General features: G+C 43.0%; 1 protein-coding gene across 4 annotated transcripts in view; it reads left to right on the top strand.

Annotated features, from left to right (window-relative positions):
* Stac (SH3 and cysteine rich domain) overlaps window positions 1-21816 on the top strand; it is a 124944-nt gene that overhangs the window by 94865 nt on the left and 8263 nt on the right. For all 4 annotated transcript variants that reach the window (XM_021172830.2, XM_085828092.1, XM_085828091.1 and 1 more), the window contains 3 exons: window positions 2552-2616; window positions 7445-7533; window positions 21748-21799. In XM_021172830.2, coding sequence (XP_021028489.1) covers window positions 2552-2616; window positions 7445-7533; window positions 21748-21799 — 206 coding nt within the window. The remainder of the gene's footprint in view (window positions 1-2551; window positions 2617-7444; window positions 7534-21747; window positions 21800-21816) is intronic.

The raw sequence follows: 21816 nt of genomic DNA, 5'->3' as shown, positions 1-21816 counted from the left end.
AACACTGGTTTCAGAACCAAACAAGGCCAGAGAAGGGAAAACCGCTGGCCGCTCTCTCTTGAATATGGATGCAGAAGTCTGAAATAAGAGTCTCATGAGCAGTGATGTCCCTTTAAAGGGACACTGCATGATGACTACATTGGTATTAGCCTAAGAATTCAAATCTGGGCTCACACCAGATAATTCAGTAGTGTAAGCTGGTGTAGTATCATGCATACGTAGGACAAAGCCATTGGTTCAGGAAGCAAAGAGGTGACATGGGTGTCACAGGTCACAGTTGTACACACAGTTGTACAGTATACAGTTGTATAGTATACCGTTGTATGGTATATATGGTTGTGTGGTATATATGGCTGTACACTATACGCAGTTGTACAGTATACAGTTGTGCAATATACAGTCATGTAGAATATGTAGATGTACAGTGCACACAGTTGTACAGCATACAATTATGTATTATATAGTTGTGTGGTATACATGGTTGTTGGCATATTGGGCTGATCACTATATAGTTATATAGTATATCCAATTGTGTAGTACACACAGTTGCATGGTATACACACACAGTATATACAGTCACATGGTATATACAGTTGTGTGGTATACATAGTTGCATGGTATACACAGTTGGGTGGTATATAGATAGTTGCCTCACTTTCTGCTTTTTAATGAAAATCACAGTTTCAAAAACAGTTTGGGGCAGAGGGCAACTGTCTTGTAGAGGATCTGAGTTCAGTTTCCAGTACCCAGCCCATGTGGAGTGGCTCACAACCCCCTGCAACTCCAAGTCCAGGGGATCTGATACTTTCTTCTGGCCTCCATAAGCAATTGAGCTCATGTGCACACACATACACATGCACACACATACTCACATGCCAATTAAATAATTACAAATAAATTTTTTGAAAGAAGCAATGGCTTGGGGAAATAGATTTTAAAACTTCCACTGCTCCTGGTTACATTCTTTTGATTGCATATCTAAAAACAAACTTAAAGTCACTTCAAATAATTTTCTCAACAGCTCACAGGAATAACACATATTTTGAACTAGAAGATCAGATAGCTATTCAATAACAGAATAAAATACGGTGACATTTAAAAACTGTGCAATCAGTCTAAATTGGATACTGTAGACTCACCTGATAGGATTCCTTCTTTAGAGCCTTTTTGGCTTGTTTCCATTTAAATAGTTAACATTCTTTTGGGAAGAATATAGTTTTATACTTACAGAATCAAATGTTTACATCAGGATTTCAGAAGATGATATAATACCAGAAAATGTTGTAATATATCTCTGACCTGTTTCAACAGGTAAACACCAAGTTAAGTGACCAAACGCTCTAGAAAAACTGTGGAAAGAGACCACTCACATCTCAGTGTTGTACCATAGTAGCACATGGGCACCTTGGGGCATCCCTGTGTGGATGAAACACATCTGTAAACTCTGGAATTATAAACTGAATACACAGGAGAATTAAGTTCTTTAGGGGCTCTTGCTTTGAATGCTTTGTTTTGTTTTTTAATATAGAAGTTCCTCAGTCTGTTTTAATAGCAATAGAGATTCTGGTGAGATGGCTCAATGGGTGAAGGACATATGTGGTATGCAACATGCACATGCATGCACACACAGGGTGATTTTTATGAGAAAACTATGAGGACAAATGAATAAAAGAGAGAATGATTACACCAACGAGCCAAATTATACAGATTCCTGTGGGATGGACCATCCTGTACTGACCTCTTCTTGGTATTGTAAAGAAAATAAGAATAAGCATGTTATTCTAAACTGCCAAGCCATCCCAGTGGCGTTAATTTACAGATCCAAACCTTACTGCATACTTTTGGACCAATCAGCCTCAATTTACTACCTAAGGAAGATGTATCTGGTGAGAATGGTAGGTTGGCCGTGGTCATGGACCAGATCTGGCAAGTCAAGCTCACTGAGTTTCTGTGAGGACCTCTAGGCAAGTGTGCATCTGGGCAGTGAGAACTGCCCATCTTAAGAGGCTTCCTTGTCAAAGGCAATGCCTTTAAGGTGATGCCTTAAAGGCACAAATGGAAGAGAATTACACATTACAAAAATAAGCTCAAAGAAATTCAAGGCAATAGCCTTGGTATGTTGGGTATACGTAATCAGGGAGTATGCTCTGAAGTTTGAAGTGAATGACTTAATCTTCAAGACAGAATAAAGACAGCATTAAAAATCTAGCATTGTAGTATTGAATCTAAAATTCTGGTGTTTATGAAAGGCAGATGTTCAAAGGCAACAAAATTGTGATTCTCAAGTGGTTCTACAGAGTGAACACACCTCTGCTTCTGATGTAACACTGCTAGAAGAGACTGGAGTTTCAAAAACACAGTTGGCCAGTGATGCACAGACTGTGGGATGCTGTCTAGGGTTAGCAGGATGCTGCATGGGGAGGAGGGAAAGCAGGTAAGGAGGCCAATGATAAGCTCTGGCTCAGGGGAGAATCAAGACAGCCCCTTCATCCATGTCCCCAAACATGGCTACGAGCCATACAAAACTCCTGTGCTATCTTTCTTCCCTCAGTGTTTACATATCCAGAAAATGGTATGGATGACTTCGGAGATCAAGTGAAGAGCATAAACCACCAGGTATGTAGACATCCCAGAGCAGGTGAGAGTTCCTGGATCAAGCTGTCAGCCATCATCAAAGTGGATCCCAAAATCCCTTTGGGAGCTGGTAGAATCATTTAGTGCCAAATTATCTTTTAGAATCATTTGAAGAAAAATGTAACATGCCTGATGATAAGTGCAGTGAAGCATAATGTGATGTACATAATAAGTAACACAGAATAGAAGAGGCACAGTATATAAAAGGTGGAAAGGATAGACATTGTATTAATGGCATGCACATTGTTTGTCATGTGTTACCACAAGACATATTCTGTGTTAATCACCAAATCATATTATGATGACACTGTGTGCTATACAAGAATGTATTCTTGTATTACATATGTCCACTCACATATACACATATGACTACCATAGATTCAAGCAATATTGTCCAAGGTTCCTGAGCTTTAAATTGTAGTGGAATGAGGGACCTGTGAGTTGGCTCAGTGGAGAAAGGTGCTTGCTGCCAAGTCTGCTGACCTAAGTTCAGTCCCCAGAACCCACATGGTAAAAGGAGAGAACCAATTCTCCAAGTTAAGTTGTCTTCTGGCCTCCACATGTAAATTTTGGAGTATGCATGCTATACACACATTAATTAATAATTAGTTAGTTAGTTAGTTAGTTAATAGAAGAGTTCAAGGTTCAAAAGTCTACAGCTTAATTGTGTACGTCTTATGTTTTATATCCATACGTAGAATGTATTTATTATATTATACAATGTACTAAAAGTATTGTGTAATTGTATATATGGAATATATCAGTTTAGCTTATATATTATAAAATATAAATGTATATACTTAGCTTGTATATTATAAAATGTAAATGTATCTATAGCATTACAATTTTGAGTTAGTGATATCAGCTAATATTTATATGACACTACAAGACTCCTTTATAATCTAATAAATTGAGGACTATAGAAAGCCTACCTAACAGGGTTGTGGTGAACTCTGGTTATATTAATGCAAGTAATAAAGTATTGGGCAGGCTGCCAGTAAGCTATCAAAGCTGGCAGATTTTATTATCACATTTGCAAGATTTCAAAGTCAGTAGACAGTGGCACTATGACATAAACTATCACGCCAGTGCCAAAACTCTATGCCTTTTCCTCACCAGAAATGAATTGATTGCTGTGAGTGTACACAGGGATCTTTGATATACTATAGACCAACTTTCAGCTGACTGATAAAAAGTCAGTTTTAAGGGTCCCGAGAGATGGCTCAATGGTTGAGAGCACTTCTCACCTGTTCTAAATAGGGTTACAATTACTATTTCTGATATAAAACTTCAGAGTTTACTCAGCCTGCTTTCTTACAGAACCTAGAACACTTGCCCAGGGGTAGCTTCATCCACAGTGGGTCAGGGCCTCCCATGTCAAATACTAATTAAGAAAATACACCACATGTTTGCCAATACCCTGATCTTATGGAGGTATTTTTCTGAACCAAGGCTCCCTCTTCCCCAATGACTCTAGCATCTGTCAAGTTGACATAAAACTCACCAGCACCATGGGTTCCTTTTCTTTTTTTTTTAATTTTTTATTAGATATTTTCTTCATTTACATTTCAAATGCTATCCCAAAAGTCCCCTTAAGCCTCCCCCTGCCCTTTTCCCCTACCCACTCACTCCCACTTCTTGGCCCTGGCATTCCCCTGTACTAGGGCATATAAAGTTTGCAAGTCCAAGGAGCCTCTCTTCCCAATGATGGCCGACTAGGCCATCCTCTGCTACATATGCAGCTAAAGACATGAGCTCTGGGGGTACTGGTTAGTTCATATTGTTGTTCCACCTATAGGGTTGCAGATCCCTTCAGCTCAGCCCAGAAACCTAGAATACCCAAGATTCAATTTGCAAAACACAAGAAAATCAAGAAGAAGGAAGACCAACATGTGGCTACTTCATTCCTCCCTAGAATAGGGAATAAAATATGTAACGGAAGGAGTTACAGAGACAAAGTTTGGAGCTAAGACGAAAGGATGAACCATCCAGATACTGCCCCACCTGGGGATCCATCCCATAATCAGCCACCAAATGCAGACACTATTGCATATGCCAGCAAGATTTTGCTGACAGGACCCTGATATAGCTGTCTCTTGTGAGGCTATGCTAGTGCCTGGCAAATACAGAAGTGGATGCTCACAGTCATCTATAGGATGGAACACAGGGCCCCCAGTGGAGGGTTCCTTTTCATCTTGACACAAAAACGCATCACTATTGAGCCTAAGCCACTACCTTTCCTTTCTCATTTACCCCCAAGACCTCCCATTAAAAGCACAAATAACTTTAAAAGTTTCACAGTCTTTACAAATTCAAACACATTAAAAGTTCACTGCCTTTAAAATAGTCAGTGTCTTTAAAATATCCACACTCTCTTTTGAACGTTTAAAATCTCTTCAGAGGACTCCTGTAAAAGTTAAAATTAAGCTAAATACTTCCTCACTTCAAGAGGGAAAAACCAGAACACGTTCACAGTCTGAATAGAGCAAAAGAAAACTCCAACCATGTAAATACCTCAGAGTTCGATATCTGAGGTTCATTGATACCCTTTTGTGATCCTCCATGGAGTTGGGTGATTTCTCCAGCCCTTCCAGCTGCAACACACACACACACCTTGTCTCCTCAGCTCAGGCTGGCTTCACTGCATGCCTGCTTCTGTCAATCATCCCATGATACTGTCATCCCCAAAATGCCAGAATCTCTTGTGAAACTGGGCTGCCCTTTCACCAATAGCCTCTCCTGGGTTCTCTTCAGAGACTCCAGCCCTACCATAGTGCCAAGCCTCTGCTGTTCTCCATGAGCCATTCACACCTTCAAAACCACGACCACCTGGCGGAACCTTCCACTCCCTAGCTCAGTTGCCAGCACAAGGTAAAGCCTCTGTGTGCTGACTCTGAGGAAACACATCCCAGATTTCACCTCAGTGATGCTGGTCTCTTCTTAATCACCACTAGTTTCTCTGCTCCAGCTAACCAGCATCAATTGTCCCAGTAAAACAAAGGTTTTACTTCAGTGGCCCTGGTGTTTGACTAATTCCATCTGATTCTTCAGTCCCAGCGAACCAGAGCCACAGATTCTTAACTCAAAATAGCCAATGGCCCTGTAGAGTCATTAAAGCATTCTCTCACACTTCCCCCTGAAGGTTCACAAGCCAGGCCTCCATTCTCTGCATGGTTCTCAACATTCTTGTCTTCCAAGCTCCCACAGAAGTGCTCATCAGGCTTTGAACACTCAATGGCTTTTCCAGCCCAAAGTTGGAAAGCCCTTCCACAATCTTCGCAAAAGCACATGGTTGGGTCTGTCACAGCAGTACCTCACTATCCTGGAACCAATGTCTGTCCTAGTTAAGGTCACTATTGCTGTGATGGAACACCATGACCAAAACAACTTGGGGAGGAAAGGATTTATTTGGCTTACACTTCCGCATCACTGTTCATCATGGAAGGAAGTTGGGACAGGAACTAAAAAACAGGACAGGAATCCAGAGGCAGGAGCTAGCACAGAGGCCATGAAGGAGTGCTGCTTAGTGGCTTGTGCCTCATAACTTGCTCAGCCTCCTTTGTTATAGAACCCAAGACCACCAGTCCAGGGGTGGCACCACACACAATGAGATGGACCCTCTCCCATCAATCACTAATTAGGAAAAACTCCTGCAGGCTTGCCTACAACCTGATCTTAAAGAGGCATTTTCTCAGTTGAGGCTCTTCCTTTTCCAATGACTCTAGTTTGTGTCGAGCTGGCATAAAAATTGCCAGCATATGACCCTTTTAGAAGAGCCAGGTTCTGTAGCCAGCAGCCACATCAAGTGGTTCATGACCTTCTGTAACTCTAGCTCCACAAAATCTGATTCCTATTCTGTCCTCCACAGGAACTACATGTATGGTGGCGCATCTGTGCATATGCACACTTAGGCATTCACACAAACATACAAAAGGATTTTGGGAAGCAAAGTCTATTTATACCTGTTCCCATGTCTCTCTTACTTTTAGAGAAAGTGTTCTTATTTGAGGCAGAGGAGAGGACTGCTCAGTGGTTAAAGCACTTGCTACACAACCCTGAGGGCCAGAGTTCAGATCCACATTGCTCATATTAAAGCCAGAAGGGCTCAGAGGCCCACTTGTAATTGCAGCCTCAGGGGATCTGCAGAGCAAGCTGGCTTGCAAAAGTAGGTCCATCTGCAAGCCCTCAAGGGAGATTGAGAGATGCTGCCTCAGGGAAGAGGGGAGATGAATGACTGGGAGGAGTCCTAACGTAAGCCTTGGGCCTTCACATGCACATACAAACACACGTGCATCTGCAAGTATGTAAGCCCCATATATGCATAATACATGCCTGAAAATGGAAAAAAATTAGAAAGAAAATATCCCCATTTCTGACATTTTTCTTGAAGAACTATGTCAAAGAAAAGATCACCTGAGGAAAATAACTAGTTCTGAGATGTCCTGACCATTTCAGATAGATTGTAATGGAGTCCAACTCCATAATTAAAAGTAAGCTAAGGAGCTGGGTGTGGTGGCACACACCTCTAATCCCAACACTCCAGATTCAGGGGCAGGCGATCTCTTGTGAATTTGAGGTCAGCCTGATCTACAGAGCTAGTTCTAGGCCAGCCGGAGCTACAAAGAGGAAACCCTTTCTCAAATATAATTTAATGTGATGTAATATAATTTTAAAAGCAAGCTAAGAGAGAAGCCCCAGTCACAACAGCTGGGTGACTCCTGAGAGCTGCACACGGGCACTGCATGGCAGTCACAGATTCACATCCATTTCTAGTCTCTCCTTGCTCATTTCTCTTTATCTTCTCTGGCAGGGACCTCTTTCCAAAGACCCATTACAGATGAACACCTACGTTGCCTTGTACAGATTTATACCACAGGAGAATGAAGACTTGGAAATGAGGTAAAAAATGTGTGTATGTGTACGTGTGTGTGTGTGTGTGTGTGTGTGTGTGTGCCATAGTGTGCATGAAGATCAGAGGACAGTCCTTGGAAGTTAGTTCTCTCCTTTCATCCTTTTACTCTGGGGTTTACATATACTTATACTTACATATACACACATACATATACTCATACACATATACATATTGCTCTCTCACACACACATTACTACTACTAACAACAACAATAATCTCTAAGGAGTCATTAGAACGATGACTTAAAAATGCCTCTACACCTTCCCCAGTCTGCAGGACTAACATGTGAGCTGCTTGCCGAGTCCTCTTCCAAGTGTCTTATAGAACAGATCTTTGGGGAAGCCAAAGAGTGTATGTATCTAGTCTGAAGATGAAGCTGATGCTGGTCTGGGACCTTTGTAAAGCACTTCTTTAGTTCACAGCCCATGGAATGTGAGGATGTCCACGAAGGTTAAGCATTAAATGTACTTGGCATTCACTGTCTAATAGATAATCAAAAGGTTTAGTTAATCCTCAAATTAGCATTGATGGAAGAATCGAGCTTCGATTATTAGGGTCAGTCTCCTGCCTCCCACCTCAGGTCAGCTTTGCTTGAGTCTGTCTTTAAGTGACACTTGATTCTCTTAGAGCAGTGTTCAGAGTTTGCATCATGGAATCTTTTCTTCTCTTTTCTTTTCTTTTCTTTCTTTCTATTTACTTTTTTATCTTTGGTTCAGATGATGACAACTGGATACTGTTTATAGGTATGGATTGGAGTCTAAGGGAATCCTATGGGGTGCATAGAGGCAGAGAGAGTTTATTGCAGAGAAAAAATCCACCACTTTCAAGGAGGTGGTGACCCAGAGCTGGGATGGGGACCATTCCATGGACCCTGTACCTGCCAGATTGGCACCTCATATGGGTCCTTTGTGCAGTGCATATGTTTGTCTTTTCAGTTTCTCTGTGTAAGCTCTGTTTGGAGCATGTCACATGTCAACCTTGGCACAAAGGTATTCCAGTCTGGCTTATTTGTGCCAAGTTTTGCTTCAGTCTCCACCCTACACTCCGGCCACACAATGCTTCTGAGTTTTCTCCTTCACTGGGTAAACTGTCCAGGATGAACTCATTGTCTGGGGTCTAAGTATCGTCTGATTAGTCCTAGAATGCCAAGGCAGGTATGGCATTTTCAGGTGGACTCTGTTTCATCAGAGACAATCCAGATCTCTAAGTCATCATCTCTCTGGCCTGTGACTACCATGGGACCTTCAGAGGATGGCCCACGGTTGACTAAATAGGAATGGAACTGAGAGTGGCAATAGTGAACCATACTGAGTTCCTTGAGATGGCCATTTGGCTGTGTGGGATTTGCAGTGAGGTACTAGAGATGGGTTCAAGTGGTAGCCTGCTTGTGTTGCAAGGACCTGAGTTCAATTCCCAAGAACCTGCTTGGAGGAAGAAGAAAAGGGGAGGGAGGGAAGGAGGGAGGGAGAGGGAGGGAAGGAGGGAGGAATGGGGGAGGGAGGAAGGGAGGGAGGAAGGAAGGAAGGAAGGAAGGAAGGAAGGAAGGAAGGAAGGAAGGAAGGAAGGAAGGAAGAAGAGAAAGAGGAGGGAGGAGGAGGAAGAAGGAAAGGAGGGAGAGGAAAAGAAGGAGGAGGAGACATGGTGGCACAAGCTTGTAACCCAGAGCTAGGGAATCAGAGATGGATGGATCTCTGAAACTCCTTGGCCAGCAGCACCTTAGTCTACTCATAAAGTTCCAGGCACATGTGAGATAGCTCCTCAAAAACCAAGGTGAATGAGTTCTCAGGAACAATGCTTAAAACTGCCCACATATACCCATACACACACACACACACAAAACACACACACACACACAAACACACACACACACAGGAATAGATACACCAGAAGTAAATTGAAGATGAACTATCTCCCTATTTTGTTAGCCCCACATCTTCATTAGAACAGTATTCTGAATTCTGTGGATTTTTGAACAGCAGTTGCAGAGCAATAATGAATGTTACCAGGGACACTGACGGGTGTCTGGCTCTATGCAGGCTGTCGTAACTCTGTGTGTTTATTTTTTTTTGTTGGTTGCAGGCCATTAAAAGTCAAGATGTCTGGTCACGACTCCAACACTTACAACCTGCTTGCAGGCAAGCAGAGCCATTAATTCCCAGAAGTAAAATGCCTATATTTTGTAGGCTGGGAGACCAAAGTGATAAATCAGACATACATCTGTCTATTTATTTATTTGCTTATTTATTTGTTTATTTATAACTAAGGTATTGCAGGTTCCCTTTTTAAAAGCCAGCAACTTGAGCAGCATACTCAAAGCAATACAGAAAGCACTGGTTATTTTTCCTTGAATGAGTTGGGACTTTGTGAATTATCTTTTCCTCCTCAAACCATAAGGGGGAAAAAATCATTTTGATTAGATACTATTCTTATCTGCTGCATAATTACCCAAGGGAACATGCTGTGTACCTTCTTGGGAAAGAAGGCAAGAAGTAGCAGATAAGGACTGTTGGAAATAAGAATTTGGGAACAAAAAGAAAGGGGGGCTCAGATATCAAAGCCAGCCACCAAAAGTCACAGCAGATGAGTCATGACTTCAGTAGATTCCTTACGGATCTGCCTTGGAACAAGGAAAGCCTTACTACCAGAGGTCAGTGGCGCAAATGTCTTCATAGTCCTTCATATTAACTCACACCCTACTGATACCAGCTATAAGCAGATCAGGGCATCTCCCTGCTGCTCCCCCTGCCTCCCACCTCAAACCCATTCCACATGAAGAATGAAGTGAGATTCCCCTGGCCTCTGGCCAGCATGAGGGGCTCTCCTGAACCTCATGTTCAGAATGAGTTCAATATTCATTCCCTACTTCATCTAAAACCTAGTAAACTCACCCAGTGGGATCGGTACCAGAGTGTCAGGGGGCTACCTGGTCTAAGTGTTTCCAACTTTGTGTCCACTACTGTTCCCTACAGTTCACTGTGGGTGAAACATGGATGGGTCAAGGCCACAGTGCAGTTTTCATAGCTACATTTAAACCAGTGAGACAGGTGCAAGGGTTCCCTACCTGCATCTCATCCAACAAGAGAGCACAAAGATTAACTATGGACTTCAGCTCCCTAATATTGAAAATAGGGACAATCAAGTCTGGGCTTCTAGGAGGTGGTTACGAGAGAGCACAATATTCAGTACATGATAAACATGTTACTATTTCAGTTCCAATGTACTTTGGGTTTTTTCTTGTTCTGTTTTGTTGTTGTGAAACCATGTGTCGCTTGTAGCCCAGGCTGGCCATGTGTCACTCCGTAGCCCAGGTTGGCCTCAAACTTGGGATCTTCCTGCCTTGGCCAGTGGGTGCTGGGGTTATAGCCATGTGCCACTGTGTCCAACTCCAATGAGCTTTGAAAGTAGGTTCTTTCCTTTCAGAATAGAGGGATAGAGGAAGAGAAGGAGGGAGGGAGAGAGAGGAAAGCAGACATATCAGGACAGTGTGAACTCACTGAATGTTTTAGAATGCAAAGCTTGGTACTAGTTGGCCTTGGCTCGAGTCCTAGGAGAGTCACTCATGCAGTGACATGACCCCACATGTCTAGAGAGCTACATGAGCTGTCTGAGTCTCTAACCACGAACATGAAGAAAGTTCCTCCTAGTCCCCAGGCTGGCTTCAAAGACACAGTGTCCTCCCTTGTCTTTGGATCTCAAACTTGATTTGTGGAGACTCAAGACTTGTGCCACCCCATTCTGGCTGGCTTCTGTTTAATTCACAGTCCTTTCCTCTTCAGCAAAAGGACCACAGCACCACAGACAGGTGTCCTTTGCTTCCTGTAGTCTGTGTCATTCTGACCCCCTCCGCCCGCCCCATTGCACACTTACATATGCACATTCATACACACACACACCTCTACCTCTTGAATTTCTTTATCCCCTCAGTCATATCTCAGTGTTCTTTGGCTGTGATGTTTACTACTCTAGTGGCTCTATTTGGATTATTTATTTTAGAGAACATACCTCAACATGTATTCATACAATTCTAGAATCACTGAGTTATCTCTGCCTCCCCCTGTAAACTCTCTTGGGAAACTCTACCTTCAGCACTCACAATGTAACTGCCCCCAGCATCTCTACTGCTATGAGGATGAGAAAGGCTTGAAGTCATTGCTTCTTATTCTTACCCAAGCACCATTTGTTTTTAATCAGTAGAAATAACCTATATGGTTTTGCCAGGTTGATCTTTCATCAAGAGATATAAACTACTGCATTTGGGAACTCGGACACAAAGGATGGAGAGGGAGAGGAAGAGTGAAGTGTTCAAATACGTATTCAGTGGCTGTGCTGTGTCCATTTCAAAGACTCTGTGTCAACTTCTCACATCTCAGCCATTTTCATTTTTATTAATTCTCTTCAAACAGATTTATATGATAATGGCCATTTGGGGGTGGGAAGTAGGGAGAAGAGATGGCAGGTTTTGGATGAAGAAAGCCTTAGGAACCAAGATAGAGAAAAAGGGGAATTGCTTTTTCAATATTATTAAATTCTAGGAAAGATATAAGTTAATGACTGTGTATGACAGAATGCCTAAACAGAGAGAGGGGATTTCAGAGAAAAACACATCTCTTCAACACCAAATAAGGATTTAGAATTGTGAATCACCAGGCTCTTGGAAGCTTCAAGTCTCTGACATTCTGTGGGTGAGTCTGAATGAAAGCAAGCAATCATATGTCTAGTTAGCTAATGTCTGAATGAGAGCAAGCAAGCATGTGTCTGGTTAACTAGTGTCTGAATGAGAGCAAGCAAGCATGTGTCTGGTTAACTAGTGTCTAAATGAGAGCAAGCAAGCATGTGTCTGGTTAACTAGTGTCTAAATGAGAGCAAGCAAGCATGTGTCTGGTTAACTAGTGTCTGAATGAGAGCAAGCAAGCATGTGTCTGGTTAACTAGTGTCTAAATGAGAGCAAGCAAGCATGTGTCTGGTTAACTAGTGTCTAAATGAGAACAAATAACTAATATTTGCAAGGACCCCAGGAGATGGGTAGCCTAAATTCATCTCTCTTGAATTTGACATTGACTTTAACCTACATATGGCTTTTTCTAGGATGTTTTCTCAGGGAGTTGTCCCTTGTTTGAGCTTAAGGGGTCATGATGCTGGGAGGGAAGAGCAGACAGAATTTACAGTCTAGTGTGAGGTGCTGGATGGGGAGAGCTGGTTCTAGAACATACCCCAGAGGGACATTGAAACAGTCTTGGGACTTCAAGGAAGGTTCTACAGGAGTCAGCATCAGCATCCAACTTGCAGAAGTCTGCCTGTGAGATGGGGGGCTAAAGGTTAAAGAGGTAAAATCTTAATCTCTAGATTTAGAGAAATTGAGTAAGAAGCACGAAGTTGGGGGCAAATGCCAACCCCAGAGAAAAATCTTGAAAATTCAGGGCAGAGGCACATGAAGCCAGCTGTGGGTTCTTGCTTGTGATTCTTTGTCTTCTGGGAAACTGGATAGGAAAATCAGCATTAAGAATATGAGTAGAAAGTAGAGGCTGGGGCCAGAGAGGCTGACCATGCCAGCCTGGCTCCCACTTGTACTTTGCACCCTATGTTGATGTTGGTCAGTGGTGTCCTCTCTGAAGACCCTGTGAATTTAAGAAGTTAAGCTTTCATTTTTTTTTAAAGTGTGTGTGTGGATACATGTATGTGAAAATCATGTGTGTGCACAAGTGTGAGTGTGTGTGTGTACATATGCACATATGTTCATGTGCATGTGGAGGGCAGATAATAGCTTTGGGTATCATTTCTCAGGAATTGCCTGCCTTTGTGTTTATTTTTATTTCTTGAAATAAGCTCTTGCCTGAAACTCACCAAATAGACTAGGCTGGCAAGCCCTAAGTATCTGCATGTCTCTGCTATGCCAGCCCTGGGATTATGGGCACGCACCGCCATACTCAGCTGAACAGCTTTGTTTTTCTTGCTTTTGTTTGTTTTTATTTTTGTTTAATGTGATCTCTGGGAACAAGCTAAGTTCCTCACCAACCAAGATCTCTCCCCAGCCTTAGTTTTATTTTTCATTGACACATCATTGCATGCATTTGTAAGCTACTACACACTAGTTTAATAAATGCTTATAGTGTATGTTGATTGAATTGGGCTAATTGTCACACCTGTCACCTTAAAGATTTATCATTTCTGTGTTGGGAACATTGGGAATGATCTTTAATGACTATTTTTAGACATACAAGTATCATCATGTAACTGTCACTGACTATGGTCACCCTACCATGCTGCAGAACTCTCCTTCCTGTCCCTGCACACCTGTACCCATCATCTATGCATCCTCCACTTGTTTTTGGAAAATGAGCTTAGACAATGTAGTTGTGTATCCCAACTTCATCATGCACAGTACACTCTGAGAAGTCTATCGGGACTAGGTTTGACCCTGGAGCCCAGGAAGCCTGTGGTCTGCCGACTAAGCCCATGAAGCCTTGCTCCTGGTACAGAATTTTACAGGTCAAGCTGTGACTCTCATCTAGCTAAATGATTCTCTGACCCATTAATAAATGGGAGAACTGGTAAGACGACGTCACACATGCTTCTGAGGGAACCCAGTCCATCACGTGTAGAGACAGTGAGGACTGCTGATGGGAACTGACAGATCAAGGCACAGAATTCATGAGGTATTCTTGGCTAGATTCTGCTAGGCACAACCCTCTTTAATTTCTATGGACAGTGATAATTGCATTGTTATAAATTTTCTGCAGCTTTTATGAAAAAAAAATAAGAAAGCCATTGAAAGGAAGACATAACCTGATTATTCTGTCCATTCCTAAGTCTTCCACAACCTCCCCCCCCCCCCGCCTCATCCCTAGTGTTCTCTAGAAAAGCTGTAAGGTTGCCCAAGACAACATCATTTTAGAGGAGAAAACTGGTTGGGACAGTAAAGCCATTGACTATAATCCATAAAATTCCTGTGGAGAATGTTATTAAAGTTGAGATTCCTGGGTACACCATAGACCTATACCCTGAATCAAATCCTGCCTGGAATTCTGTGTTGTTAGATATTCACTTGGATTCTGATTGTCTTCTAGATTTGAAAGCAGTTGTGACTGTCATTAGCCAATGACAGACTCAAAACCAAAATACAGGGCTACAGAGACAGTCCAGGCTGTGACACACTTGCTTCATAAGCATGACGACATGAGGTCAGTGCCCAAAACCTGTGTAAAATCAAAAACAGGGCATGTAGCATGCAGTTTGTAATGCCGGCACTGAGAAGGTAGAGATAGTGACTCAGTGACCTCCACGTCACTCCAGTGAGAGATGCTACTTCAAAAACCAAAGGTAGACAGTTCCTGAGGAACAACATTCCATGTGACCCTCTGACTTACACACACACACACACACACACACACACACACACACACACACAGAGAGAGAGAGAGAGAGAGAGAGAGAGAACTCCAGTTTCCTGATTCCGTTTTAACCTGTGGAGAGAGCTGCGTTCACCTTTGACCCACCCTGAAGTTCACCTTGCCCATTGTATACAACCCTCCGTAAAATAAGAAAGGAGGAATGCTCGAGACAAATGAGACAGGAGAAGACTCCCCTGGTGTCTCATTTCCATTCTCTAAGTACATTACTGCTTGGCAAATGCATCAACTTAATTAAAACTAAATGTAATTCTAATGCACCAATTTGATTTAAAAATAATCTTCACAGTCGCCAGGACATCAAAATCCAATTAAGGCTATTTGAGGAAAGTCTCTGGTGCATATTATTTTGTGATGCTGCACTATGTCAAGAAGCCCAGACCTTCCCGAATGTCACTAATGTGTTTAGCTGCCTCCCTCGCACTCAAACGCCTCTCTCAATTAGGTTCTAGAGAGCGTGATCCACGACAGTTCAGGAACATCTCCCCAATTCCTTCCAAATGGCTCTTTAGCTGAATGTTCCGGCTGGAATATGGACCTGGGAGAAAATGCAAACAGCCTCAAGGCTCTCGGGTTTAAGATGGAAATCAAACTGCAGAGTCAAGGAGTTCCTGATGTGCCAGGGCTGTAAACAATTCTGGACCAGATTAACACAAACTGAGAAATTAGTCTGATGAAAAAAAACTCAACAGTAAATCTCAGATGAGCAGAGTAATTTGGCTAGTTCCCTTTGCTTCTCCCATTGGCTGGCTCTTTCAAGGACATCTGTGATGTTCATAGACTCAATGTAGACTTCTCTTCAGCTAATGAATAGGCTAGGGTATGGAATATTAAAACTGTCCGAAATGCCTGCAGAGTGATATGGGCAACTCTCTTGCATTTTGATAAGCCATGAATAGCGTTAAAGGCACTCGATATCCTGCAGCTAGCCATGGAGCCAAAGCCCGACGTAAGTAGTCTAGTCTCTCTGTCCCTGCTGACATGTGCACAGACATGGCTGGTGGTGCCCATTTCATGCAGTGGGCATTGTTCCTCCTACAGAACATCTGCTGTTTTCAGCCCTACAAAAATACTACTATAATGAGGCACATAGAGTCAACTGCCAAGCCTAGCTCTGATATTACTTTGTGGTCAGAAGGATAAAGGGAAAGGAGACTGGGTCTACACAAAGGCAGAAGCCTTCCTGAGTTATGAATTATCCCAAAGACTAGAGTCTGGGGCTACCCAAGGAAGCAAACATCTAATTACCAATTGTCCCTGACCAAAACTAATGAGGGCAGTGTAGCAGTACACAGTGGTAGGCCTCTGTAATCCCAGATTACAAGAGATTGCAAGTTCAAGGCCAGCCTAGGAATCATAGAAAGACCCATGTCTTTATGCGGTGGGCATGGGAGACAGAGAGAGAGCATACCACACCCACTAGATCTTGTCTCTAAGTAAAAAATGACAGGCCTGGGAGCAAATTAGCAATTTCGTAGAACCAAAGACTTCCATGTGTTTTAACTCAATCCACAGAATAACTTTTCAAAATAACTATATTCCATAATCTATTTATTATTGTGTGTGACATAAACTTACAGCATATCATTGTGACAGCTCAGGATCAGAGCTCTAAGTGCTGGGATTTTCATCTGGATCTAACTCCACACTTGATCTGTTCCACGCGGGACTTGTTCCTCATTCACAGAAGCTCACTGTCGGTTTCCTGTTTATAGACTTCTGCTTTTGAGATTACCAGCATCCTGAGGGCAGTAATAATCGCTTCGTAGCAATGGTGGCCATCACATTGTGAACTTGCCTAAATGTTTTATATAAGTATCAATGCCAACTTAGTGTTTAAAGGTAAAAACCATAAAAGCCAGTGCCCTTCCCCTGTGCCTTCAATGGTCCACCCTTTCATGTGGGATACTAAGGTCTGAGGAGGTTTCTCTAAACCCCAATCTCTTCTTATTCCACTTGTAGAAAATAATGTATTTCTCTGGAAGGAAAATGGAGATGCCATCAGAGGCTGCTGTGTTAGCCTCAGTGGAGTTAAAGAAACTGAGGCCTTGAGAAATCTTGCCATGTCCGTGCTTTTAGTGCATAGTCAAGACCTGAATGTCATAGGCTCTCAGAAAATATGAGCTCAGCATCCTAGAATCTTCTTTGGCTATTCAGGCAGAGGTCAAGACATGAAGATCATTTTTCTGACTTCCAAATACAAGACAAAGATAGCCCAGTCCTCCTGTTCTCCCAACAATGGATACCCATTCTCAGAAGAAGCGCCTTCATTAGGGAATGAGAGTGTCTTCACTTCTAAGAACCTTTATCCACCCGGGGCACAGGAGAAATTGGTTGTGGGGCCTAAGACCAGACTCGCCCTAGGAACTCTCATCCATGAAACATGAAGCCGTCTTCAATAACAGTTTCCAGAAGATTCCACATAGTCAGCTTGTACCATCCCTAGCTCTGTACACAACACACTTTTGCCCACAGGGGTCATCCTCAGATAAACAAGCATTGGGCTTGCATTCTCTTCAGACTGATGGGCAAAAGTTCTCTGAGTAGAGTTGGTTGGTAAGGTGTTTTGGTTCTTTCATGGTGTAATGCAGCACACTGAGAACACTGTGTCCAAGGTGAGAAGGTTTGAGAAGACAATGGACGACTGTGAACCAAGGGTTATAGAGCAAGGATCTCAGGGTTTGTACTCAGGTCAACAGCAAGCACATGCGTCCCAAGGCAAGGATTTCCTGGGCTCCCTGAAACTGGCCAGGCTTTAGAGCTTAGGTCGCACCCATCCTTTGCTGGTTCTTGACCCTGGGGTGAGTGATCAGAGTTGTGGGGAAGGAAGAAGCTGGAGTGTGGAGTTAATCTGGTGCTTAATACAGAGAACTGAGCAAACTCTAGCTGGAGCCCCAAATCTGGGCCAACACATTTTTTTAATTAAAAACCAAGCACAACAACAACAACAACAACAACAAAAAGCTATAGCACAGGCAGCTTAGGCCACCTGTCACTGAGAATCCAGAGTCAGAGATTAAAGCTTTAAATCATGCTTTACCCAGAGAACAGGTAACCTGAAAAGACATTGGATGGAAATCCTAGATAGCTGTCTTCCACTCCGTCTCAGCCAGACACAAGGGAGTGGACTCAGAGTCTGTCCTCCCTCCAAAGCTTAATCTCACCCCTCCAACCAGGTGCTCAACCTTGTCTGTGACACTGAAGATGTGGGTGTTTTTCTCCTTCTCCTCTCTCCACATAGTGGGAGTTAATGCACCAAGGTGGCTGAGCCCCACATCCTTCCAGGTGGCCTTTTAGCATCTCAAAGCTTAACTCAGAAAGACTAAGCACTGGTGTGTGGGCTGGGCCGCTTAAACAGTGAATATGCAGATTCCCTTAACTTGAAGTGTAGGGGAGCTCTGAGAGTTTGGATTCTAAACGTGTCCCTATCTGTCCCTGTCACTACAGGGCCCCTAACATTGCATGTCCATCCAGGCTGAGCTCCGGGATTCCAGTATGGGAAAAAGTTGGAGTTCAGGTTCCAAGGAAAAGGATGCTCTCATTGTGCGGCAGTGTCAGGCAGGACAGAGTGATCCGACCACCTTTGGGGTCACATGGAGAAAGTTGCTGTCTTGGTTTTGAGTGCAAGAGACACTTATCATTAGCTGTTTCTTCCAGAAGGGTGGGCAGTTTGACTGGCCTCTGTAGGAATCCACGCCTCTACACCTTATTTATTTCTGTCATCGTCTTCAATGTGTGGTCGTTTATATTGTTATTAAATGGTTTGTTCTTTGTTTTCTTATTTATAACTCATCTTTTGCATCAGAATAGAAGTTCTAAGCAAGGATTTTATTTTGCAATGTGCACCTGGTGTCTAGTAAAATAGCTCTTTCAGAATCTACCTTCTGTGGATATTTGTTTAATGCAGAATTGAATTTAAAAAAAAGCAAAGAATAAACTGAACAATGTAGCTCTTGTCACCAAGCACTTTTCTGGTCCTGGTCAAGATCTTTTGCTGGAAAAGCTAGACTCCTCCCCACGCTGTCAGGGTGTTGTTACACCTGGTATTTTACATTAAATTATTGCTGATATTTTGGTGTGTGCCCTATTGTAGTTTAGTTAGCACAGGGTAGGCACTCTAGGATGGCCCACTCCTGAGCACCGTAAAGAGTGGGTCTCTAGCTAGTCTCTGACTCCACGATTGGAGGTGAGCATCCTCCTCCATTTTTGTTAGGAGAGGCACCTCCATTCCCCTGCTTGCATCTCCTATCAAACCATCAGCAGAGGCTTTGCATTTGATGCTGGTGTGCAGTTTCTTAGGTTACGGGGTTAAATAAAATCTGCTGGAGCTTAGCAGATTTCTCTACAATGACTTTCATCCGTGATGCTTAATTAAATCCCTCACCTGGGAAAAAGCGATTTTCTTCAGCCACCTCTCTTTCAGTGGCATCAGCAGGCAGCTGCGACTGTTGAGATGGCAAAAAACGTCACCCGCGTTTACTGCTGCGGGGCTGCTGTGACAGAGTGGGTAGAGAGTGTGACTTTTGCCCTACATTCTTAATCTTTCAGTGATCCATCCCCTTCACATGAGATTCTAAATCCTGAAGTATTCACACAAAATTATAGAAATTTAATGCATTTTGTGAAAGAAAACACAGCTGTTCCAACAGAGGCAGAGGCCATAGGTCAACGGGCTTCAGAAGAAGAAAAGGGCTGGGGAGATGGCTCAGTGTCGAAGGCGCTTAAAGTGAAGGGTGAGGACCTGAGTTCAAATCCCCCGGAACCCATGTAAAACCCAGACATGGTAGAGCATGTCTGTCACCCCAGTACTCTTAGGGCAAGATGGGAGGTGGAAATAAGAGGATATCTATGGGGATTCCTGGAGGCCAGCAAGCCTTGGATATGCAGTACACCAGTATACAACAAAACAGCCTGCATCCCATAAGGTGGAAGGGAGGACCGATACGCAAGATTCCCCTCTGATTCCCATATACTCAATGTGGTACCCACACATGCACACATACATCATGCACTAACACATCAGACACAAAAAAATAAAAGAGGATAAGGAAGAGGAGGAGGGAAACGAGGAAGAAGAGGTTTCAGGGAAAGGAGGAAGTGAGAACTCCACCAGCATACAGACTCCCTACCCATTGCTTTGCCATAGCCCCTTGGGGCTCCATGAGAGCCCTTCACACACCTGAGCCTTCCAGAGGTAGCGATCCATGACTGGACTCTTCCTTCTGAGCTTCCCTTGAATAAACCTGACAGGTTCCACTGATCACTGTCTCCATAGTTTTCTGTGGAACGGCAGGGAGCATGGCGTGGTGCCTACATGGGAAGCCTGGACCAAAATAACTGAGATTTGGCAGTGACCGCAGAAGAGGTTGAGGCAGGGGAGCAAAGTGAACACAGGAATCTGCTCTGCTCTGCTCTGTCCAGCTCCCAAGGATCTCAAAAATGAGGGGTTTTAAAGAGTGGTTCCAGTACTGCACAAAATAAAACAGTGGAGGCCATAGACATAAGCAGTCAGTCAGAACAGAGATGGGTGATACCAACTGTCTAGCAACTTTGTAAGGCTAATAACAGAGGAATTCAAATGATGTGAATTCATCTAGTAAGAGAACAGCTAGACTTCATAAGAATGTTGGAAAGGGAACAAGAAAGGACAGGAATCTTGGGAGATTCCCAAATAACCAAAGGCCCAAAAATGACAGGCCATTGTGGCACAACCTGGGCATCCCCACATCAGGAGGCTGAAGCCAGCAGACCACAGCAAGTTCAAGATAAGCTTGGACTACAAAATAAGTTCCAGGCTAGCCTGGACAACAATGTGATAATAGGTCTTAATTTTTTTTAATTTGTACTCATAAAAAAAATAAATAAAAATAAACCCCTGGGTATAGGAGTCAATTCAAACACTAGGCAAAATCCACGACTCTGGGTTTGCAGTAACATTGACTGCTCTAAGTTCTTCCCTCCCTATGCGTGCTCTCCTTTCCTTAGCTTGAGATATTGCAGTACCTCTCACAAATGTGGGCCTTCTGTCTCTTGAGTCTGGAGTAGCCTTAGGAATTGCATTGGGCTCTAAAGAGGCAAACATGAAAAGGGAGCCTTCCCTCATCCTTATTTACTTATTGAGTTTGAGACCAGCCTGATCAACATACATGAAACCTTGCCTCACCAATACTCTGCTTTTCTTCTCTTTTCTTCTTTTTGTAAATTTCACCTGCATTGGCATTTTGTCAGCATGTACGTCTGTGTGAGGGTGGCAGATCCTCTGGACCTGAAGCTACAGACAGTTGTAAGCTGCCATGTGGGTGTTGGGAATTGAATCTGTGTCCTCTGGTTGAGCAGCCAAGTGCTCTTAACCAGTGAGACATCTCCCCAGTCTTACCTGTGTGCTTTTTAATCCAATCAAGGTGATGATGAATCAACCATCCCAAATAAAGATAATAATAAAGAGAATGACTGGCTTTAGATATAAATACTAAACAATATAAAAGCAAAATATAGCCTGTATCTACATATCAAATGCATGAGGAAATTGGATAAGAAATACAGAAGATGGGAGGAAGATATACTTTGGGGCAAAATATACCCTGATACTTATTGAATACTAAGCCTGGCCATTTTTGCAATGTGAATATTTGCTTTCCATTTCCTTGGAAGGGAAGAGCCAGTGGAAACACGCTTCCTTTACTTCTATTTATTTTAGGATAATTTGCGTGAATGAAAAACTACCTCATGCTAAAGAGTGTTTTCTCTTCCTCATTTGACTTCTGCCCCCCTAACTCATGCATCCTTCATTTTTAGGCCAGGAGACATGATCACTCTCCTAGAAGACTCCAATGAAGACTGGTGGAAAGTAAGTGTTGCAGTCTT

Source organism: Mus caroli, unplaced genomic scaffold (assembly GCF_978045245.1).
Source record: "Mus caroli unplaced genomic scaffold, Mus_caroli_1 scaffold_11, whole genome shotgun sequence".
NCBI classification, from domain to species: Eukaryota; Metazoa; Chordata; class Mammalia; order Rodentia; family Muridae; genus Mus; species Mus caroli.
This window is presented reverse-complemented; position numbering and strand designations above follow the sequence as displayed.